Source organism: Phocoena sinus, chromosome 4 (genome assembly GCF_008692025.1).
Source record: "Phocoena sinus isolate mPhoSin1 chromosome 4, mPhoSin1.pri, whole genome shotgun sequence".
NCBI lineage: Eukaryota > Metazoa > Chordata > Mammalia > Artiodactyla > Phocoenidae > Phocoena > Phocoena sinus.
In genome coordinates this window covers 117,561,505-117,587,183 of record NC_045766.1, presented here as the reverse complement: position 1 = coordinate 117,587,183, position 25,679 = coordinate 117,561,505, and the positions used below count along the sequence as shown (strand labels likewise).

The 25,679-nt window shown below is 33.7% G+C and overlaps 1 protein-coding gene across 1 annotated transcript in view; it reads right to left on the bottom strand.

Moving 5' to 3' along the window:
• Positions 1 to 25,679, bottom strand: part of USP25 (ubiquitin specific peptidase 25) — a 148,321-nt gene that overhangs the window by 20,300 nt on the left and 102,342 nt on the right. Inside the window, 6 exon segments of the mRNA XM_032629440.1 lie at positions 6,295 to 6,304; positions 6,583 to 6,678; positions 8,863 to 8,976; positions 14,015 to 14,154; positions 23,298 to 23,498; positions 24,930 to 25,158. Of these exon segments, the coding sequence (XP_032485331.1) occupies positions 6,295 to 6,304; positions 6,583 to 6,678; positions 8,863 to 8,976; positions 14,015 to 14,154; positions 23,298 to 23,498; positions 24,930 to 25,158 (790 nt within the window).

Sequence of the window (25,679 nt, the reverse complement as noted above, 5' to 3'; positions counted from 1 at the left end):
ATATTACAAATAAATGGTCCATAATGTAAATAAGTGTAATGTTCAAAAATAGAAAAATGATCAATGGAACAGAGAGACCCAAAGAGACCCATTTATAAATGGGATTTAATATACAATACAGTGTTTTAAGTCAGTGTGCAAAGAATGCATTAGGCAAAGTGTTATTAGTCATGATACGTTTGGACTTTTTGGATATTTCTCTATTTGGAGAAAACTGAAATCTCGTATCTGGGAATCAAACAATAAAAATCATTAAAGTAACAAAGATTTGCATAATTTTAGAAGTGATCATATAGTCTCAAATCCATTAAGGAAATATTGCTATATTTTATAAGATTAAAAACATTATGTACAGTTAAGACACCAAAAACAAATTTAACGATAAATGACAAACCACAAAATACAATTTTCAAATTATAGATGAATCAAATTTCTTAGCAGATCAGATGCTCATTTAAGTTAAAAAAAGATAAAAACAAAAAAAGTGTGCAAAAAATGGACAGGCAGTTAACATAAGAAATACCAACTGCCAAAAAATTTACAGAAAGATACTTAGCCTAACTAAAGATCAAAGATACATAAAATAATGGGATTACCCTTTTTATATCATTTTGTCAGCTAAGCATCAATGACAGTACATTGGAAATTCCACTACGCTATGTTCACATGAGTTTTCAAATGATATATGTACAAGAATGTTCACAAAAATACTGGAAATGGCTTCCCTGGTGGCGCAGTGGTTGAGAGTCCGCCTGCCGATGCAGGGGACGCGGGTTCGTGCCCCGGCCCGGGAGGATCCCACATGCCGTGGAGCGGCTGGGCCCGTGACCCATGGCCACTGGGCCTGCGCGTCCGGAACCTGTGCGCAACGGGAGAGGCCGCAACAGTGAGAGGCCCGCGTACCACAAAAAAAAAAAAAAAATCATAAAAAAAAAAATACTGGAAATGACCTAAACCAGCAACAAAAATGGTAATGATGAATTTAATAAAAGTTACAATTTGTGAGTGTTCTTTATGTGACACTGACACTTTATGTGATAGACACTGTCCAATGATGTCTACATGGATTATCTCATTTAATTCTCAAGATAACTTCTCATTTATAAATAAAAAACAATGGCCATGATAATGTCAGTAAATTGCCTAAGATCACACAATTATTAAGTGATAAAGCTAGAATTTAAACCCAGGCATCTGAACATAGAGCCTTTGCTAGTAACAGCTCGCCTGGGACAGAACTTTCTAACCTAGGCCATGAATAAGCTGTAAGAATTCTGAGATATTAATCCCATCAGCCTTTACGGTGGCCAGATCCATCACTAGATCCATCCATGTTTGTCATAACAAGGAAAAAACTGGAATGCCCTGCTCTAAAAAAATGTTTAAATAAATTTTGGTAAGCTCAACAGGAAATAAAATGTACTTATGAAAAACAATACATCTACAAATCATGACATGAATAATCATCTACCACATTACATGAAAAAAAAAACTAGAAAAAGAAAAGATAGAAAGAGCATACTTCTATTTTTATTTAAATTATAATGTACGGATGAGTACTGAATGTCAGTCTCATTTATCTACCTAAGAGCATATACAAGAAATAATCAATGGAAGCTAACTGTGGAGTGAAAATTAAAAAGTGAGAGAGAAATGTTTTCATTCTATGTTTTGGTATATGTATATTTTATTAGTTTAAACATCGCTTTCTCTAAGAAGCCCTCTAGATAACAGCTCTGTTTTTCCATTATAAGGTCTCTTTCCACAAACTGCTCCTTTAACATACTAATTATGACTCTAATTAGTGTTTGCTTCCCCCTAGAAAATAAGCTTCATTAAGGCAGGAACTCAGTCCATCATTTCCCCAGCTATATTCATTGGATTTAGTACAGTACCTTGATATAAGCAGGTAATACCTTTTGAATATGCCCATCAACAGAATGGAAAAAAAAATAGTGTAGTCATACAACAGAATACCATAAGAGAATGAACAAATTCTAACTATATCCAATAATATATATGAAGCTCCAATCATGTTCCTCAGTAAAAGCAGCCAGACACAAAAGTACCTATAGTAAAAGATTCTAGGTATACAAAGTTCAACAAACTTACATTGTTAGAAGTTCAGATAACATCTACTTTTGGATAGGGGGAAAGTGTAATTCATAGAAAGAAGAAACAAAGGTAATTTCTAGAATACTATAATGTTCTATTTCTTGGCCTGGTTGATAGTTACATGAGTATGTGCACTCTGTGATAATTCACAGAGCTGTAAACTCAAGAACTGTGTTCTTTTCAGCATGTTTTACAACTTAATAAAAATATTTTTATAACTACTGAATAAACAGAGGGGTAATAATAATAGGCATTTTTAAAGTAAAAAACAAACTAATAAAGTTATGTCAACTGGGAACAATTGTTATGAAGCAATGAAATAACCAGTAAGGAAAAAAAGTTTCATAATACAGAAGTGTTACTGCTTCATTAAAATCCTAAGGGCACTTTAATAGGTACAGACAAAAAAAAAAAAAATACAAAAAAGAAATTTTAATGTCTTTGAAAGTAAATGAAAAAAGTTATACTAATCCCATGATTATAATTATGATGTGACCCTCCCACTCCCACCCCTGTACATATACATACAGGCAACTAGTACTTTGAGAATATTATTCCTTTTTTTCCTTCTGGCTTTTATTTTTTGCTCATCACAGTAGCCTTGTACTGACTTTCCCTGGATTTTGTTTTTACATGACAGAAACTTCTGCCTTTAAGCCGCTATGATTTGGGGACTTTCTGTTAACAGTGAAAACTAATCTTAATAAATAGAGTCACAACTTGGGAAAAGGACTTAGGTAAATGTCTTTTCTCATTTGTTTTTCCAGATCTGCCTGCCTATTAACTCTTTAATATTCTGTGTACAGGGGCAGACTCCCATGTGGGAGGGCCTGTGGTTGAAATAGGAACTGTGACTGACTGGGTTGGTAACCCTTCCTAATTTAAAAGTTAATTCTTAGCAAATCCACTTACCCAGCTAGATGTAAGTTTCATTTCCCAACTTATCTTTTTATCAGTAACAAAGAGAACATTTTCATCACATGGTTTTACTACTAGCAAACATACATAACATTTTAAAAATTGTTGATAATAATGCATAAGGAAATCCATATACAGAAGTACTTAAACATGCAGAGTTGAAAAACTTCTTCTCACAGCCAAAAAGCTAATATAAAATAAACCCAACAAAGTTTTTTTGGGTAATGTGACAGGATAGAAGAAAATAAAAACAAAACTCTTTCCCTCAACTTATAATAAACTAAGCATTAAAAAGGAAGAAAATTAAAACTATATTATATCTGATTTAGGGAACATAGGAAGACAAAAGGAATCATATGTTAGATTCTGTGCTATGTATATATTTTGTGATTTAAATACTGAACATCGATAATGATTAGAGTCAATTGCCAAGAACATATGGAACAATCAAAAGGTCAACTGCTGTAAAAGGAACCAAAAGTCTGTCAAAAGACCTATAACCAAAAAAGGGGCTAAGCTCACTATGGTTTTACGAGTGAGTTCTAGTTTACTCTTATGGAACAGTTAACTCCTATGTAAACTACACTAGAGTTAAAGAAAAACAGGAGAGCTCAAATCCATTTACTAAATGAATTTAGTAAATGAACTTAATAAGCATGACATCAAACCTGAGGAAGACAGCCCCCAAATAAAAACTTAGAGCAATTTTTTTATTAATATAGAATGCAGAAAGCCCAAATAAAAAGCTACTGAGTTAAATGTAAATAGGGTATTTTTAAATTCATGAAATAAAAATTTATTAAGAAAAGTATTTTAAGAAAATATTCCAGAAAATTTATAATACCTTAGGTTGAAGAAGACTTTTTGTATAGCAGTGAAACTCCAGAATCCAGAAAGGAGAAGAAAGACAGTATAGATATCACAGTATTTTTAAAACTTCTTTATGGAAAAAGGTACCATAAACTAAATTCAAACAGAAATGGCAGACTGGGAAAAAATACAGGACGTACATCCACAGAGAGAGTAATATGTACATCTATACCATAGAATACTAAATGCAGGTGGTGTAGATAATGTGGTAGATATATTGTCTTAACTTTAAGAATACCCACAATATATTTCTGAGTGATATAAGTTACAAAATAATATGAAGAGTAAAAGTTAAAAAATTTCTCTATATATGCATGTTTTTAAAAACAAAAGGAAAAAACCAGAAAGGTTATACAAATGTTAGAAGTGGTTACAACAGGGCAGAAGCAGACTGTTGTTATTAGTTTTACTTAAGACACCTCTATATCACTGAATGATTGCATTTGTATACGTTATTTTTGTTATTTATATGACAAATTTTCTCAAATTTTATATTATCAGCTAGAACTTTCCAAATGCTAATCATTTACCTATACCAAAAGTATACATTAATTATAAACTGATAATGTTCACCTACATATTCCTCAATTACAGATAGATGAAAATATACACAAATATAAACTTCAGAGATTTTGTGCTGCTTCAAAATCAGAGGGTATATTTAAAAAGACAAATATATGAGATACAGAAAATACACAAAGGATAAGATGCAAAGGGCATCCCCAAAGTGATGATGAAAGGAGATCCCAAGACATCAGTTATATACCAGGAATAAAGGAAAACCAATGCAAACTGGAGCAGGTCATAAAGCTCCAGAATAGAATTCCACAAGAAAATAAAGCTGATAAAGAACAGAGCAAAAAGCTAAGCAAAAAAAAACAGAACAACCAATTCCAAGGAAAATGAAAGATGAGGGAAAAGAAGTAAAAGTAATAATATGTATGACTTAGTTCAACCCTGAGTAGCACACAAGAAATAATAATACAAGCTGAGAATTCTGAATTAATCAAATGACAAGATTCTTATACACATATTGCGTGTGTGTGTGTATGTTGATGGAGGGATGAAAACTGTATGTGCTGGTGCGTGTATATGGGGCAGGAGAATAAAGAGGGCTCATCATTCACGTCCCATGGTAGGGAATTCAACAGGAAATGTGTAAACTAAGAATCACAAAATCACAAGCACTCTACTTAAAGATATAGAATTAATGCCAAAAGGATTTGATGAAATAACTGAAAGCTGTTACCAGAGCTGGGGGTGGGAGGGATATGATGTGACTACTGTTGTTTATAGTATGTATAATTAGTTGGCTCTTTAAAATATATGCAGGTATTAATTTAATAAAAGTTAAGTTTCCAGTTCAACTGGAAAATAGATAAAGATACCCAACTTGACAAAGATGACAATGGTACTATCAATGACAGATAACTCTTCCATAAGAAACAGAAGAAAACTTTTGAACACACATATTTAGTGTTTTCTAAGAAAAGAAATGTAGACTGCCCGGGAATAAGGATTAATTTTTAAACATAAAAGTTGTTTTTCTTTTCTTTCTTTCTTTTTTTTTGATAAGAGTAGTTTTCAACCTCTCTCATGGGATCTTAACAGAGTGAACAACTCATCTTGGGACCAGCCTGCCAGAACTTCAACAGTTTAGCACCTAAGTCCTATATCCCAGGAAACCCTTCAGTCCCAGGCATACCAGGATGATTGGTCACTCTAATTCTAACCAGTTCAAAAGTGTTTATTGATATAAGGCTACTAGTCACAAGGCCTTTGTTTATACTATATACCGAAAGAAACACTGAAAACAAGCAGTTTCTTAAAGACTGCAGTGAATGGTGGTATAGAACATTAAGGGAAAATTTTAGATTTTAAATGTCAAGAAAGGGAACATGTAGCTTTGTTGAAGTGAACTATACCTCAATAAAGCTGTTTTTTTTTTTTTTTTTTTTTTTAATAACAAACACTAAAAGGGGCCGGGGGGATGGTAAAGTAATGAATTGGCTTTGGTTAACCTAAAGAAAGTGACAAACCAAACACAGCGTTTTCATCCTTCAAATATATAAGAACAAATAATAATGTAATCAAAATATTAGATCTGGTATTAGAGGGAATAAAGATTTAGTCATGGAATAATGCATCAGCTCGATGGTCTCAAGTCTTGAAATGACAAGGATATTAAAATTAATTATGGAGAAAACAAGAAATATAAGATAATAAATGAATGCATCATTTTAGAAACAACTAAATGAAGAAATCAATTTAGTATGAAATGATAATAAAAGTAAAGAAAAATATTGTAATATTGACTAACAGTATTACCAGAGGAGAAAATAAACTATTACCAGAAGCATTTATTCAGTTCCTATTTTTGCCCATCAATACCCTTTATTTGCTTCAAATACAAATACAATAAATTTCTGCTAACAAATCAGAGGTGTACTATTAGGATAACTCAGGTAAATTGCTTTGTTTTTAATTATCTGACTCTAAAAAGAACAATCAGTCTTAGATTCATGCATAAAAGAAACCCCTAGAACATTATGTGGCCATGATCAGCCATGGATAGGAAGAGAGAAGGTATACAGGAAAACAAATTTAATTCAAGGAAATAAAACGTTTTAAGAAGTTTATTTAAAAAATAAATAAATAAAATGAAAATGTTCATTGTACCTTAAAGAACCCTGCTTCAGGGCCACACCTGTCATATACATTCCTGGATTTACCTATCGCCATGATAATACCTTGCATGTTCGGTGTCATCATGATCTGCCACAAGGGATTTAAAGTAAGAACTTTTGAATGGTTATCATAAAAAAAAAAATCAAAAAACCAAAATAATTCCTTTACATGCAAGTTAAAAGTCCTTTGTTTTTACATGCATGTTAAAAGTCCTTTGTTTTTCACTATTTATAAATCAAACGTTGCACTTTTTTGTAGCAAATGTGATCTGATATGCATATAAGTATCTTGAAATCTTCCATACAGGGCCACAGTTAGCTGACATCGTGCCTTTGTACGAAGTGCAAAAAGGCATACTGTCTGAACTGAAGAATTTTTTAAAAAGGCACCCCCTTCTTGACAGACAATTTAGAAAAATGTGCTGCTCTCTAAGAGCACCATTTAGAAAAAGCAACACTTTTTATTAAAAAAGATGCCTCTTCTTTAAGGCTCGGGGAACTCAGCATTAGCTCAATTCCAACTCCACTTCTGCCAGTTGGCCCGGCACCCCTGCCTGCATAACCATACAGTCTAAATATCTAAGCAGCAGCCCTGTACCCATATGACTTCTTTTTAAAAGTTACAAGGCACATGCACTGTTAAACTACCACTCCAACGAATTAAAACAAACATATACACAAAACTCCGCCAAGAGCATAAGCACTTGCACAAAAGGTAGTGTTAAATGATTAATCACAATTCTACTTTTCTAAATGCCAGAAGGCTCACCCTAAAACAAGCACTAAGGTGCCTGATCAACAAATTAACATTTTTACTAAAAACATGCCAGTTTCCATCATCTGCAAGCACCAACATGGGAACAGTTAAACAGAAAAACGTACTGCTATTAAGTACTAAATATTTAAGTATTTCTTTGTCTTCATAATAGTTTATTATGTACTATGCCATTTTGTATAATGGACTTGGGCAACTGTGGACTTTCGTATCTGCTGGGGACAGGGAGGGTACTGGAACCAAGCCACCGTGGATACCAAGAGATGACTGTATTCTTAAATGTTTGTATTTTAAAATATCTGCAAAGTGAAACAACTCAAGACACTATGAAGCTATCATATTAGAGCAATAAAGAGACTGCATCCAATACCTTTGATTCACTGAATCTATTACCCATAGTATTTATTTTGGAGTACACACTGACAGTTGCAATATACCTAACATTAACTGCTTCAGAAAATCCTTCTGGCCAGTTCCTGACTCACAAACCTGCTTCTTATTCTCTTTACGGCCCATGCTTTCTTACAGTAGCACAGTAATAGTAATGTCTTTATGACACTTCTGATTTTGCTGATTAACTCATATAAGAGTTTAATTATAACCTTAAAGTAAGTCTGAAAAAAACATTACTTGGAAAAAGCTATTCAATATATTCAATTCTCATCCATGCCAGTAAAAACTAACAAATGATAGAATCCAGGGTCTGTCTTTTCTGTTGTTACTATTCAGAAACAGCTTTACTGGCCCCCTCTCAAATACAGAAAAGATCAAAACTGAACAGTGTAAAGAAAAACGTGGTAAAGGGGAAAAAATATCTGATGGGATCAGGACAACAGCAATTTTCATCTGGATTCCCAAGAACCATATCATGGGAAACAAAAATGCCTCCATACTGTTAGAAAACTAAGTAGATGAGAATTAACAGTGGAGCAGTAAGAAGAGATAAGATGGAGGTGCCCAGTGTATACAACACTGGTAGGCATTCGACTATGTTGATGAATCATTCAATTCAGTCACACAGAGGGTGCAGAAGAAAAAAAAACAAAACAGTTATCTATACACTAATCTGTATCTAATCTATATCTAATCAGATTGTAGGATCTTCTGGTAGGAAATGGTGGACAAAGTATTATAATCCATAATTCAAGGAAAGTAGGAAAGGAAAGTATTTTTAAGTGCTCAAAATTTCTGCTATTTAATTAAACAAACCTTATCAAAACCTATCAACCCTAGAGTAAACAAATCCTATGTCTGCACAAAAGAATTAACTCTAGCAACATAAAATTATTCTTTTGACAAATCCATAAGCTTTCTACTTAAATTTTCATTTGAAATTCGAAGTACTGTCAGCAATTGGTAAGGTAATTTCAGACTGTGGGTGGCAAAGCTGTATGTTATGCAGCAACAGACAATGTAAGGGTGCAGGCATGCCCAAAGTGCTTGCATTAAATAGCAAAAAACAAGTGGAAACAGTGCAGAGGGCTATAATAAAGGTACCTCGTCATCATAACCCCCCTCCTTTGACTCAATCATAAATTTCCCTACATGAGGAATCGCCACCTCTACAACTTGCTGGTTAGAAGGTGGTTGGCTTGTGGTATTTTCAGGTTTCTGCAGAAGAAAATCATTAGTGTGAACATTAGAAAAGAGCACAATGGAAGCACTCAGTTTAAGTGCATAGACTCTTGATCCTTTTAAAAATACCTGCATTTTTTTAGCATGAAATGAAAACATCTAAAACTGAACACTAAAGCAAATGCATTAATCAGGTAATAATACAAGATTTCCAGCTTTCACTTTGCATCTCAAACACTATATTAAATTTTAATTTTTTTTCCCACAAAGCATCTTCAAATTCTTGAAAATAGTTAATACTGAAGTTGTATTTCCTACTGCTGTCTCTACAGGTGAAAGTTTTATTTACTTTTTTATTTTTTTTCCTGTATGCGGGCCTCTCACTTTTGTGGCCTCTCCCGTTGCGGAGCACAGGCTCCGGACGCGCAGCTCACTGGCCATGGCTCACGGGCCCAGCCGCTCCGCGGCATGTGGGATCTTCCCGGACCGGGACACAAACCCGTGTCCCCTGCATTGGCAGGCAGACTCTCAACCACTGCGCCACCAGGGAAGCCCTTATTTACTTTTTTAAATTCTAATAACTCCACAAAGCCTTTCTAGATATCTCCATCAAAATAAGCTATGACCTCCTCTGAATCCAGGAGAGTCTATAAGTTTTCTTTCTTATGATTTTACCTTTCTATCCTTTCTAATAATCGATTGTATAGCCACTTAATATCCACACTCTACTGTGTTTAAACCCACTCGGTTGCAGCCTATGAGACCTAGTACAATATATTTACATCATGAGTGTCCAGTGAATTCTTGTTTTGGGGAAAGCTGCTAGAAAGTGATATCCATTTTTAAAAACTCAGATTCTTCTTCTTTTCTTTGTTAACAAATTCTAAGAATTTCACTAACCCAAACTAATGGAATGGAAGCCAGTGTGAAATACAGAAAGTTCACTCAAAGACACTAATACGGGGCTTCTCTGGTGGCGCAGTGGTTGAGAGTCCGCCCGCCGATGCAGGGCACACGAGTTCATACCCTGGTCCGGGAAGATCCCACATGCCACGGAGCGGCTGGGCCCGTGAGCCATGGCCTCTAAGCCTGCGTGTCTGGAGCCTGTGCTCCTCAACGGGAGGGGCCACAACAGTGAGAGGCCTGTGTACCACAAAAAAAAAAAAAAAAAAAAAAAAAAAAAAAAAAAGACACTAATATGGTTCATTCAAAACACTGTTCAGATTTCACAAGGATCTTACTTTACTGAATGGATTTATAACTAGCATATTCACTATTTACCTACAAACAAATTTCAGAAGTACTTAAGGTGCTTGAAAGCAGCTTGCTTAAGTAATTTCAAATTGCACCATAAAAATTTCCCTAAGCAAAGATGAACTTTACTTTTGACATCAAATAAACAGAAAATTTTAATAAAAACAGAGTGGTTTTACGGCAGTTTAAAATACAGGTAAATTTTAGTGATGTGAAGATTTTCTGAATATTCCAAAGTACATATGCAGAAAAAGTTTAACTGAACAATAAAACAAGAATAATGGCCAAGACCGGCATTGCTTCCTTTAAAAGATATGTTATTTTTAACCATAACATTTTCAGAAAAGCTTTCCTCGTTCTGTTTGAGTCCTCAATTTTTCAAGAGGAAGCAACCAACCTGCATGGTTGTCATGATCTTGAGAGCTAATATTCAGCTAACCCAAAACCTGACACATTAATTGTTGTTCTATAAATGATAGGTATTACAAATATTATACTATTATGCTTCTTGAAATTGCTTATACCGGAATAATCCTAACCCAATATTACTACTTACAGAGATAAGCTTGGTCTATGACATTTAATTAAGGATTTTTAATCCTTCCAGCATTTGAGAGAGGAAGAATTGTCCTACGTCTCCATTCACAAGAGTGAAATATAAGCAGGTAAACTAAGAAATTTGTCTTAACTTTTGGTGAAAAATTTCTCATAAGCAAACCAACCCAAAACAATACTATATTAAGAAGAAAAAATACAAATTTAAGGCAACTAGCAACCAGAAAATGTATTCCTTAGAATACTTATCCTTAAAAAATGACATGTTTCCTTTGAAAAATAACTGCACTTAGGAAAAATAAATGTTCTACAATCCTTTCCAGTTGCCACAGAAGAGTTTCAACAGCAATAACACTAATTAATTATTTGGGTGAAAGTTAAGAAAGGGAAGAAATTTTGGGCATATGTAGTTATTCTGTGTCCATCAAGGTTAGATATCCTAAAGTACCATAAAAAATTTTCATATAAAGAATTTTAGGGTTCACTGAAGTACATTTATCTTTTCCTTTTACTGTCAGGTCCCGTATGAACACCTTAACAAAGGCTGAACTTGAAAGAGATTAAAGATAAGTTCCTCAGTTAATAAGTTGTAAAAATAATTAGAACACAAAGATTTTTATTAATTGCCTGAATCTATTAAATACATGATTTTTTAAAAAGGTGGTCCCATAAAAGGGTGATTAGAAAGCTATATATCTTCAACCCCTTTGGCTCCCTTAATATGCTCATACCATTTTAACCTACTAACTTATGGGGAATCTAGTCTAAAGAAATAACCAGAAATATGGGAAAAGTTTTATTTTTAACAGCCTATTTATAATAATGTAAAAGTAGAAATCAATAGATAAGGGGGAATAAGTAAGAATTTAATCACTTAATGGAATATTATTCAACCATTAAATGTTTTTTAGTTTGTAACATGGGGAAATGGTTATGTTCAGTGATTAAAAGAAGAAAAGTTAAGATATAAAATTTTATATACAGTAGTAACTCAATTACAAAAATAAATCCCAAATCTGTATATAAAAATAAGAATGAAAGAAAACATACCAACTTATTAAGTGATTAACTTTGGGTAGTGGAAATATGCATGCATGATTCTTTCTTAGAGTCTACTTTTTTGAATTTTTAAATTTTCTAAAATATTTCACTTAAAATGAAAGACATTCTTCTAAAAAGCAAGCTGTCTAAACATTTGGAGAGTATCTCTCTATGGTTTCTGTGATTCTAAGCTTTCCAGGAAATTCTTCTTCTACTAAGGTTGGAACTTTATTGTGTATTTGTGAAATGTTTAGGATTTAAGTAACAGAAGGAAATAAAGAGAGACTTAGGGCCTACACTACATGCTAGGCACTCAAAAAAATGATCTTAATTCATCCGACAATCACCTGCATTTTATATAAAAGAAAACTAAGGTTTAGAAAAATTAAGCAACTTATTCAAGTTTGCATAGCTAGCAAGAAGTAAAATTAATATTCAAAAACCCAGGACTATTTAATCCCCAAATCTGAAGACTCTGAAATTTAGTTTCTAAGGTATACCTTTAAATGAGAAAACCCAGTAGGTGGTTACCATGATCCTAAGCAACTGACCATGAGACCAGGAACCACTGGTCAGACAGTCATGATTAATATATTCTCAGATACGCTGCAGAATTTACACAGACAACGTGGCCAACTATTGGTGCTACTCCAGAAGATATGCCAGGTAGAAAAATATTTATGCTAGCTATCATATTCCCTCAATGCCATCTTTTTTCAAGTAAAGGTGAAGCAGCAGATTGCTAGCTTATAAGATGATATCCATACGAATAAACTAATCAATCAAAATTGAAGTGCTGATTTCTACAAATTTAAATTACACATGATTAGCCAATCTAAAAAAAAAAAAAATCATGATTCTACATTAAGCTAACTAATGCTTCCAGCTTTCTGATACCAGTTAAAAGAATGATACTTATTAACCATAATGTAGGCTCTAACAAATAAAAATCTTAATTAGCAAAAGTCCTGGCAAATTATTTTTTTTATATCAGGCAAAAATGTTTCTCCCTTGTTATCTACTCCTGTGTTTTTTCTCCCTCCCTAGGGTTTCTTCTACCATCCCCCAAGAAGTAGAAATCCCAGATCTATTAAAAGAAGCATTTTTCAGGAAGTGCTTTAGAGTTAGCAGTTCCTCATCTCAAGTTTTTTAGTCTCTAGGGACATTTGCAAAATTTGAAATGATCAAAAAAACTCTATATTAATACGTTTTTTAATGGTAAGATGATATATAATCAAACTTTTTCAAAAAGGAAATTAAATTAAAAAATAACTTCTGATTACTTTGTTCATCAAAACATAATTAACATTTTTTGGACATTCAACATTAATTGAACATTTTGGTTAATCAAGATCTTATCATATTAAAGACATCACTGTAATTAGCAGGCTATTGTTGAGATTAAATTCACTCAGTGGAAAATTATGTGTTGAAAAATTACGTGCCCTGTTCGCTTTAGCACTCTAGGAGTGGAATCTTCAAATCCTAAAATTAGCTATCACGAAACTTGTATTAGAGTTGCTTGTGCTCACTAATAAAATAAAAAATAAATGACTATAGCAACTGAATAGTTTTGCAGTATGAAACTCTTGAAACAACATCTCTCAGAATATCATATTCATTGAAACGTAATGCAGTACCAATGTGCTCAACTTACTGTTATAAAAAGACACACTTGAATACTTGAAAATTAACAATAAAGGAGGCTTATAATGACAATTTTATACAGAACACAAAATATGCATAAAGTGTTTTATAATATATTTATTCTACTAATAATACTCTAACCTAGACTATCTAGTATTTTGTTAAACACAGTCCATGAAACAATGAAATTTATACCTTATATTACCAACTATTGCAATGTAGTAAGACTAAAGATGGGAGGAGGGGTTGAAAGAAAAGAAAAATAATGCTAAATTTTGTACTTCTCTTTTTTAAGTTCCAAATCAAATGACTAGTTTAGTCTATGATTATAATTTTTCATAATCTCTAACAGGAAGATAGAAACTTATTTTTTTAAAAAGAAGCATTTTAAAAATTACAGCTGAGGAAATTACAGCCTGGCAGTTAGGTGACACCTAATATCATTCATCATGTTCAAGCAAAGCCATCCTTTGGCCTGGTCTCTCCTGACTCCCAGACAGGTCATTCTCCTTATACTGCTAGGAAACCTCGTGAACACTGATGGGTATGTTCAGAGAGCTAAAAGAAAAATTCTTACCGACTGTAAAACTGTTTCAGGACTTTTATCTTCATGCTCATGTGATGCCTTGGTAATTATTCGAATAGTTTCTTCTTTCAAGTGCTTTGAGAAATCACTTCTTGATGGCTGCTCTAGATATTCTGGTTCTCCTGCTTGTGCTTCATGAGAAAAGAATCAATTGTATATCTAATATAAATCAGTGAGTCTATACTGAGATATATCTGTTATTTATTTCTCATTTGAAGTTATACAATAATTAATTTTACTTTACTTACTCAATTTAAAGTAATACATGCTTCAATATACAGCACTTCCCCCAGAATTTACCAAAAGAAAGAATCAGATCTCAGATTAGTCAAATAATTACTGAAGAAAGCACTCATTATAGTTTATGCTAAAAAATTCATAGTAAATTTCTTTGTCATGATAAGTATCAAAGTCTAACTTGGGAAAATCATGAGCATTCTACCAAAAAAAAAGAAAAAAAAAAGAGGTAGTGGGGGGCGGTTTGTACAACAATCCTGGTCTGAGTTTCTGTAGGGAGCACAGTAGCTGTTTTCCTGGACACAGTATCCTTTTTCATACTTACCTAACAAAATCCTAACCCTGAATGAACCCAACCTTCTATCTTTTCTGAACCTGTTCCTGGTAGCTGAGTGTTGTCAGAGAAAAACAATTACAACTTGCCAAACTGGTACCAATGTAAATTCAAGACTTCAAATACTACTTCTGTGAAGAACTCCTAAAGTTATATCTACTGCCTATGTTCTGAGTTCGAAACCCACAGATGCGACAATGTACTCTGAATGTCCACTGGGTATTTAACAGACTACCCCAAAATCCTTATACGACCTACAAGGCATTATATAAATGGGTCTCTGCCTATCTCTCCAACATCGCCAGGTGTCCTTTGCCCTTTACTCAAAAAGGAACACATACCAGACTTTTTTCAGCTTATCTAATACATCAGAGAAGAGGTTTACCTCCCAACTTTTGTATCTTTCCTCATTTTCTTCCCTTTGCCTGTGTGTTCACCAATTCTCATCCCCCCCCATCTAATAACTTCTATATATCCTTTTGTTTGAATATCACTTCCTTATGGAAGTATTCCTGATAACCCCATTTCTTAAAGCAGGGTTGCTCCTCCTCAACACTACTGACATTTTGGTTCAGATGATCCTTTGGTGTGGAGGATTGTCCTGTGTACCCAGGCATCTACCCACTAGATGCCAGTTGTACTGTCTCCGCAGGTGTGACAACCAGAAATGTCTCCAGTATTGTCAAATGCCGTCTGAGGGACAAAATCACTCTCAGGTGAGAATAACTGCTCTAGAGTAAACGTATACTTTCTTTTTAATAGCACTTACCACAACTGTAACTTCATTATTTTTGTTAAGTATTTGTTTCAAGCCCATATCCCCTGCTAGACTGTAAGAATCCATAGAGCAGTGATGCTATCTCCCTTTTGTATTGCTATTTCTTCAATACCTAGCATATAATAAGCACACAATAACTTAATGGAACAAATGAATTAATAAGCTAATGAATGGATAAAAAGAAATAAGAAAGTACACTAAAATATTCTACAGCGTTACTGGGATAGGATGAGTCCTTGCTCAATCAATTGGTGGGACACGACAGGATTACTGTCAACCTTTCCAATATTTTACTAATTTAAAACTTTTCTCAAAGTGAAATATTATTCAAAAAGAAATAATGTAATTTCAACATAGATGCACGAGCATTCATTTATCCAATGAATTCTAATTAAGTGTCTAACTATGTGCCAGGCACTGGGACTCTGAGTGTGAACAAAGCAGCCAGCCCCTACCCCCATGGAATTTATAGTCAACTATGGAGAAAGTTATTAACCAAAGAATCACGCATATGAATTGTGACAATATCATAATAATACATTATAGGAATAAAATGGGGCAAGGGTAATTAAGGTTATGGGATATGAGATAAACTGACTTTTTAGCTGAAGTTAAACGGATTAGGTTTGAAAATGGAAGAATGAACAGCCCATGAAGTGAGCATAAGCTCAATCCAAAAGGCGTCTAGTGTGGCTGGATTATAGTATTACAAGAGGGGAGAGGTGGCAAGAGATGATGCAGATAGGGACAAAACGGAGGCCTTTGAGTCACAAAAGTTTTGAAGGGCAAAGCAAGTGAATAAACATTTTAAATACAATGGCAACATGTCAAGTTTAAAGAACATTATTCTGACCACACTGCAAAGAACAGATTAGAGAGGAAAGTAAAACTAGAAGTCAATGAAAGTACTAAAAGGTACTACAGCAATACGAGCAAGAAAAGACTATTCTTTTGGATAACAGAGACAGCAAGAAAGAGAGAATTGGTTAGATTCAAGATGCATTTTAGACATAAATGTTTGGAGACTGATGTGAAGATGACTTAAATTTTGGGTATGAGTAATTAGGATAATGGGAGTGAAATATACTATGACAAGGAAAACTAAAGGAAGAAATGCTTACAATGTGTGTGATAGGTAAAGAAGTTAAAAAATGTTAAATGTCCTCATTTCTGTATTTCCTGACTTTGGACTGCAATGTTCTTTCAGTGTCCCTGTATGATGGACAAGGTTAAGAAAATCTTAACCACTACAACTCCAGCTTAGCAAGTCTTCTGCTTCTGGAAGCTTTCGTGTAAGTGGCTTAAGTCAGCTGCTCTAGGGATTAACAGAGAGAGACTTCTTGTTGATAAAGCTTTCATTACTTGTGTTTTCCCCCTTTGTCTCTTCTCACTGTAATAGATAAAACATCAGTAGTTGATAGTAGGATGTGAGCTTAATGCAATGAGGGCCAAGAAATCCATCTGGTGTGACACATGTAAGCCAGGGAAACCTGGACAATGTATGTAAATTAAGTCCTTAAGAGAAAAAGTAATTTTATCTGATCGACACAGTCAGATACACCTTAGGTCCCCAGCGTCAAGGTTTCCTTCCACATAGGGATTTGAGTCCAAAAACCTTATGTGATGCTGAATGATTCTGCCTAAATGTCATATAAAACTATTTCCTCTAGAATTTTCCCTGTGTAAATATCTTCCAGGGAACTTATTTGAGTGGTACTGTAATCACAGTAGGTAAACCTATAAGGATTTGAGTTCTGGGAGTTTGGAAACAAAAACCCAAACTTCATTCCCAACATGTTTGTTGAGCATATGTCATTTTTAGTACCGAGCTAGGTATTAACAATGGTAAAAAAAAAAAAAAAAAAAGACAGAAACTTTACTCACTTTAAGGAACTCTCAACAAAATCAGATAAATGTATACTCCATTACAACACGAAGTACTGAATGCAATAACAGACTTATGCACAAGGTCCTACAGAAGCATCGTGGACCTAATACACACACTTGGAATGATGCTGCAGGCTAAGAAAGGAGGAATGTCAACTGAGCTGAGTCTTGAAGGATTTGTAGAGAAAATTATCTTGATGAGAAACAAGATGATTCCAGGCAGAAGGAATAGCATATGCAAAGGCACTGTAAGGACAGATAAAAGATTAATAAAATCCTTGCTATTAATGAGCCTTTACACTGGTAATCAAGATGAAATATAACATAAATTTGGTAGTGAGAACAGATTGGGACTAGAATAGAGGAAAAAAGGTAATAATTGCTACAGGGGTAATTAGGGGGATTCATAAAGATTTGGGGATATGAGGAAAGTCTTAAAATGGATAAAATTTCAAGAATAGTGAGGATAAGAGGACATTTTCCAAATGAAGGATACTTCATGAGCAAAGCCTTAATGACAGGAAAATAACCTACAAGCAAGAATAATGGGGAATACCCTGGCTTAGATGAAACATAGAATAGTAGTCTTGGAAGAATTACAAGGGAGTCAGATTATAATAGAGGGTCTTCATAAAAAAGGAAAGAGGTTTTAGCTTCATTTTGTCAAACCAGAAGAGTAGAAAACATGTTCACTAGAACAAACAAATAACCAAAGGAGGAAAATAAAAGGCTCTTTCCACTACCTAGACATAAGCACTATTAATATTTTTAGTATTATATATTCCAGATTTTACCTACCCAAATTTTTTTAAACAAAAAGTTATTCTGAATATGCTGTTTTTAACTTAATATAACAAACATTCTTCCTGTCGATACAATTTTTACTGGTTATACCGTGTTCTTCTGTATAAAGGGCTCATACAACTAATATTTTACCATACATTTAGGCAATTTCCATTTCTTTGTTAAAAACAACATTAGGACAAAACATCTGGCTCTTTTATGTTTTTTGCACACACAATAGTTTTTGTTCATCCTGTAACCCTATAGAAGTCTCACGCAACAGTTTTTGTTCATCCTGTATCCCTATAGAAGTCTCATCCCTGCTAGCCTATATAAATGGTAAGAGCTCAATAAACAGAGACCACGCTGTTTCCTTTATGCACTAACTGGCATTTTATGTACTAACTGGTCCCACAGTTATTAGTGTTATTGTTCAGGCTTCACCTTGAAATACGGCTGGTGATTACTTATGTGACATTTGTTACTCTTAATTCCTGGAAGTCTTCTTTGGTTACCTACCTGCAGCTACAAACTCCTAAACACACTCATTTCACCGTGAATGACTAGTTCTCTGTAGAGGTATAAAATGTCCCTGTACCTGGAGTATCTTTCTAATCATTTATTTAGTTTATGGATGCTTCACTGAGATTTTTGGATGGCTATCCTCCACATAAGATATTTTCCAGCCACATAAGATATTTTCCAGCCATGTTCTATGTTGATAATAGAACTTATTCATTCACCTATTTGGCTGTTATATAAAATCCAACATTCTGAGAGTACTCAGAACTTGCTCCTTTAGTCCACCTCCATGTTGAAGTAAGGGGTTGGGAGGACCTTGGGGGTGTTCTATGCCTGTTTCCTGGTTATGGTCTCTAGCATTTTAAGAGTCAACTTGACAAGCAATTGACTTTCTGTTAAAGCATAAGGATCTGCTCTCTAATCAACTATTTAAAAAAAGAACAACAACTCATATCTTTCAGAAGTATTTCATACCTTAACTTACTAATGAGTCATACTTATTACATGAACATTTAGAACAATATTTAAAGAGTACTGCATCAAAGAATAGCTGTCCATTTTTCTTACAGAAATGTATTTAAAATCAATGATTCCCCAAAAACAGCCTATAAAGAGCCATGCTAAGCTGGCTGCATAGAATCATCACAGAAACAATTTTAAGACTTCAGATTCCTAGGTGGCACCACAAACAGAATTCTCAGCAATGTGGGGAGTAGAGGCTTAGGAACCAAAGTTAAACCTAAAAATTATCCAGGATAGAGCTATATCTGCACAACATACTTTTAGCCTTCTTCCCTAATGTATAGTTATTTGGGCTATCCTTTTTTTTTTACATATACATCTTTACTGGAGTATAACTGCTTTACAATGTTGTGTTAGTTTCTGCTGTACAACAAAGTGAATCAGCTATATGCATACATATATCCCCATATTCCCTCCCTCTTAAGCCTCCCTCCCAATCCCACACCTCTAGGTGGTCACAAAGCACCAAGCTGATCTCCCAGTGCTATGCAGCAGCTTCCCACTAGCTATCTATTTTACACTGGCTATCCTTTTTAAATGGTTGCATTCCCATACACTGAGGATCACCCCTAGGAAACTCATTATTGCAATTTCCATAGGGAATGAAATCAAATCAGAAAATATTCAAGGGGCATCAACCATTTGTCATTTATTATGCTAGATTCTGGAGATTTAAATAAGAACATCACCTGGTCCCTGTTTTAAAGGAACTTGAAAATATTGAGGATATTGTTCATTCTACCAGGTCTGACTCTCAGGAACCAGCTGTACTTTCCTGGAATATCAGCTTATTTTTGACTTGTAGACCATTTGGTCTACAAGTCAAAAATAAGGTCATTTTTGTCAAAAATGAGGTCATTTTTTGGTTTCAGCTCCTTTCTTTTTGTTTTTAAAATCCAAGTATGTTATATATATTGTAAGGACTTCAAATAGTTTTTGAGTAAGATATGGGTAACACAAGCAAAACAGGCAAAGCTCTCTCTCCTTCAGAATAATTTGTTTTATATATACAGCCTAGAGCCATGCTGCTTAACCACAGGTACACCTCAGAATTATCTGAACATCTTTTTAAAAATATATATTCTGGACCCTTCCTCCACTGATTCTGAGCCCAGTAAATCTTAGGCGGTATGTCCTGTTTATACTCAGAAAAAGTCCCCCAGGTAATTCTGATGTATCGATATATACCGTGGTAAAGAACCGTTGGCTAAATCTCTAAACATAAGTGTTAAGGTAAGTTTTCTTTTGCAGTAGGTAGGTTAGGGAGGTAGTGTGAGATGGACTAAAGAATACTTTTCTATCATTTATTATTTAGTTTCAGTAAGACAATGAATCGTGTGGGACAAGTGATGCCTATGGATTTCTTCGTCACCTGTTAAAGAAGAGGAACAAATACTCATTTAATTAATACTATATAAATTAATATTCTTATTTGGAATATCACCCTTAAGAAATTGGATTTTAATGGTTCTTAGGTTACAGCTTTACTGAAAAGATTTGCAGGGAGATAAAAAAAAATCACTCTGATGGATTTTATAAACAGGATTTCCTTGTATTACTTCCACTAGTCACTCATAATCCTAGTGCACACCTGAGAGATTTAAACACAGGTTCTCTTTGACAGTCTGAAAGTATTATACCAAATTAAACAAATTACTTTGAAAACTGTGAGGAGAAACAGGAAAAAGATGGCATAGGCATTAAAGTAAAATTTCTCTACTTATGATAGGATGTTAAGTGATTCCAATGAACACTATAATAGATTCCCTTATTCAACTGTGGTATGTTAAATTCTCCTGTAACAGAAGATGGATTTCTTAATATGATATGTAAGATAATACAGTAATAGAAACCAATCTTTTAAACAATAATCTCACCCCTAAATTTATAGATTTAGAACATTCTATTTCTACTAACTCAAAATGCATATTTCTAGCAATCCTATACAGGACACAATGTTTTCTACTGAGGCAGTATTGTCACTGCTTTCTGAAAACCCAGTCTGGAAGATAACTATCATAGTAATTACATATGAATTGACCTTTCCATCTCTTTATTTTTTAGTTATTCTGGCTCTTTTCAGAAATACATCTGTATTTCTCTTCAAGTTTTTTTTTTTTAAATACTAAAGAGGGACATGAACATATATGCCCAATACCTACTGCTGAATTTTTTAAAACTTACAAAACACCATATAAAGTGTACAATAGGAAGTATTGATCAGGATAAAAAGGGTGTGGAGCATACACACATGTGGCCTTTTCATAGCAAGGGAATATAAGATGACAAATGTAAATGATGGGGAAAAGTTGGCTAGTCCTGTCAGACAGGAATATTAGTGGGGAATATGTATTAGTCTGATTTAGTAAAAATAAAATGTGTTAAGTCTGTAAATTTAGATAGTCTTGTGAGAAACAGAAAAGATGGAAAAGAGTATAGAATTTAATATTTTGATGTTACAAAATATAACTGAGCCAAGAATAATAGGGTTGGAGCTTAACCAATGACTGGAGCACTCACCTTCATCTGAGTGCTTAGGTGCCACTATCATGCCAATTGTGCAGCCCTGTCCTCCCACTAATAAGATAAGAAGAGCCATGTGCAACTGGAGCACTTAAAAATTAAGCAAAGAATAACAGAGAAGCTCCATCTTGGGGCAAGTTCTAGGGAGTAATTTGGAAAGGATATGTACAGAAGACAAGGGATGAAATCACAAAGAGATGGAACTGACTCAAAAATGAAAGGAACTGTAACACAGTTACTACACTGTGATTTGAACTCAGAAACCTCTTGATATCTACTGAGCTATTTTACTTCCTACTAATATGGACAAAGTTACTATAATGAAACTGCATTGTTGTGAACTATAGAGTTTCACCTGTTCTAAACAGTGGCCCTTGATGTACAGGAAGAAAGTACAGTCCTCGTCTGGTAGAGCTCACCAGAGACTACAATGGTGGTATCCAGATATACTGTACTGCATTTCTGTATCAATATGTTGGTACCTTTGTTGGTATAATACCATTATCTTGGTCTTTTAAAAATTCTGAATCGATGTCACTTAAAATCAAGATCAAGGACTCAACTATTCAATTCATATGAGAACAAGTTCCAAGTCTGGAAAGATCTGTGCATGCCTACATCAGTCACCATACCATATTGTGGTATTACAAATCTCTCATTGAAAGAATAATTCCTTCTAAAGTTCAGATGATAATGCTGAAAACTACCTAGGTAAAGCTACATGGGAATCTGTCTATAAAAGATGAAATTAAACAAACACCTAAAATGCTTTCTTAAAAAATAAAAACAAAACACACAGATCTTACAAAAAAAAAGGGTGATTCAAAATGATCCACTCAGAGTTATTTAAAAAAAAAAAAAAGAGAAAGAGACAAATGGGGTTAAGGAAGTTATCTATTTAATTTATCTCTTCTCATTTCCCCAACCACTAAACAGAAAGAGGACCTTTCCTACAGTACAAAATGTCATCCTAAAATATTTTGACAACTTAGTGATGAGATTAATCTTAAAAAAAATCATTAGACATTGTATTTTCAGCTTTGCTAGAAGATACTTTTGCACAGTGTTATTCTTAATATTTTATTGATTTTATCACCTAATAATTGTAGAATGTTTAATATTTATATTTTTATACACTTATCTTCTCATTTGTTTTACAGATCTATACAGATTTTTGCTTGGAATATATTAAATATTTAGTTCCTGCTAATTTTGTTTTTAACTTTAAGAATTCTGAAAACAAATCAAATAAATACTCTATATGAATTAATACTATTTACCAGTAGTGTTATTTTGCTCAAATATGAAATTATTAGAGTTCATTCCTTTGATAGCTTTAGTGAATTGGCTTGGGTTACCTGCAGTTTCACAGTTTTTCTAAGCATCTTGCCAAAAAAAGTCAATCAAAGTAGGCAGAATAGGTAGAGGGAGAGTTAGCAGAATCATCTAACTTGAAAACGATATATATGTACATACAGTGTTATCTGGCAAAGGAGTAAACTAAATTGTTGCCTTTTATTATCTCTGAGTGATGGAATTTCAGACGATTTTTACTGGAGTCTTCATATTTTAGGATAACTAACGTTTTATGTTGTTTTTGCTTTTTCAATGAGCATATCTTATTTTTATAATAAAATATCAATAATAAACATGATATTGATAATAAAATGCAATAAAAGCAGACTAACCTGTTGTCACAGAAGACTCTGACTCTCTCAATTTCTGAGATGCTAAAAGTTTTTCCTGCAAAGCTTTCTGGGCAAGTTGTGCATCCCATTCTTCTAGCTCTTTCTCAAATCGCTGGTTGTCTTCCTCAACAAAATCTCTTAAGTCTGGTGGTAGTGTTTCTATTCCAACAAGGGCCTGCCCAGTTTCTTTATTAAATTCCTCTGCAAATCATATTTCAAAAACTATTATAAAATTAAGGATTAAAGGAAAAATGCAAAGCTCAAAATAGAAGGTGTTTCAAATGTATTTAAAGTACAAATTATTACCACTTGGCGAATCAATATTACCTATATATTAAAAGAAAACTCAAACAAATGCTCAGAAAAACAATGATGCAAATATTTGATAATCCATTATAGGTAATGTTCTCAGCTTTTACTTTTAGGCTGAAGAGTAAAAAAATGGAACAAGACATAAGGCCAAAATTGTTTGCTACTTTTCAAACACTGACATAGTGCTACTTTTTCTATTATAAAATACCAGATGTTTGATTATTCACGAAGTAAAACCACAAAATGAGAAGAAATAACTCATAACCTCGAAAGCTCAAAATAGAACTAAAATTCTTTTTCATCTGAAGCAGTTAAGTATAGTAATATACTTATATGCAATTTGAAAACTAATCAATCAATATAGCAAGATTTCTTTCAACATCACATAAGTAGTACTTAAAAGCGTTACTCAACCTCTACCACACACACACAAAATAAATTTTAGCTTTCAGTCATAAATGAACTGCCTAACTAGTTTTGCTAAATGGTTAAATACAAAAGGAAAGTTTAGTCTTATCAGTCTCAACAAACCTTTATTAAGTGCTTTTTATATGCAAAGCCTATATTAGAATATGAGAAATAAAAAGATTAAGACACAGTATGAAATGCTCCCTGGCTTTGAGCAGACCAGAGTGAAGTGCGAAAGACAAGTCAACATACAATTCCAACACATAATAAGTGCCCAATAGAGGTATGCTATGAGAAAACAAGGAGGGATACTTTGTGGCAGGTCAAGGAAAACTTGGCAGAGCAGATGACATCTGAATTGAACCCTGAGAGATGAGAAAGAATTAGGCAAAAGAGGAAAGAAATAAGATCATTACTGGCAAAAGATAAAAACAGAAAACATAAGAACATATAGATATAAATGTGTGAAATGATTTGGTGTGAGCCAAAGAAGTTCAAATATTAGTAAAGTACATAAAGTTTGAAATGAACAATGGTTATAAATGAAGCTGGAGGGACAATCAGAGGCCAGAAAATGGAGGCTTTTTATGTTAGGTTAAGGAGCTTGAATATGAGTCAATGTGTGACACAGTCATTAAAAGGATTTTAACAAGGAGAAAAAAGTCCGATTTACATTTTATAATAGTTACTAAATAGCTAACTTTGAATACAAAATATATTCCAGTTTTCAGCCCTGGTCACATTACTTTTCAATTCCAGTTTTCTCACCTACAATAACCCAGCAGCATTTCCTAATCATATTCATCACACTCTTTATAAACTACACTTAACTAATCACACCAGAGACCAGAGTCACATAAAAGGGTTACTTATTTAAAAATATATACCACCCTATATATTTCATATTCTTACCTTGTATTAAGAATTGTGGCTTATCACTTATGTACATTAAACAGTATGCACTGGCATTTCTATAACCACCAAAAGAGTCCCTCACTAGCTCTTCCCATGATGATTTTGTTACAGCAATATCATTGTACTTCATCCACCTGTTTTCACGATGATCAAAAATGTATGCCCAGTAGTGCCCGGCATTAGCTTGGCCTTCATGAACTAAAACAGCATGTAAGCGATAAGGAACCTAAATATGAAAAAGAAGAGTTAAACTGTAGTTATGTAGTCTATTACACCACATCCCATGAAACCCACAAACCATCTGACTGGAGGATCCCATAGGAGCATATGTTTTTTAACAAGAGTAAATTGGCTGGAATTAAAGTTTTGAAAAAATTAAACTATGAAATAAAAGAAGGCAGGGGGCGGAGAGGATAAGCAAACTAAAGACATGTAAAGCAGACAGGTATGTAAATAAGATGATTTTCAAAACTTTGGAAGTATATCTGTTGATCTATTTACTTCTTTCGAATAAAGAACTTATGATGAACACTTTTATATACAGCACATGATTTGTTTAAATATTCACAGTTATAAATTGATGGATGAGTTCAGCAAAATGGCTTATATAATAAGCCATTATATGAGCCTCAGAAGTTAAAATGTAACTGAGCCCTTTACCTTCTCCCATAATCTTTTATTTATTTAGTTGTTTGTTTATTTATTTATTTTTCGCTGCGCGGGGTCTTTGTTGCTGCACGCGGGCTT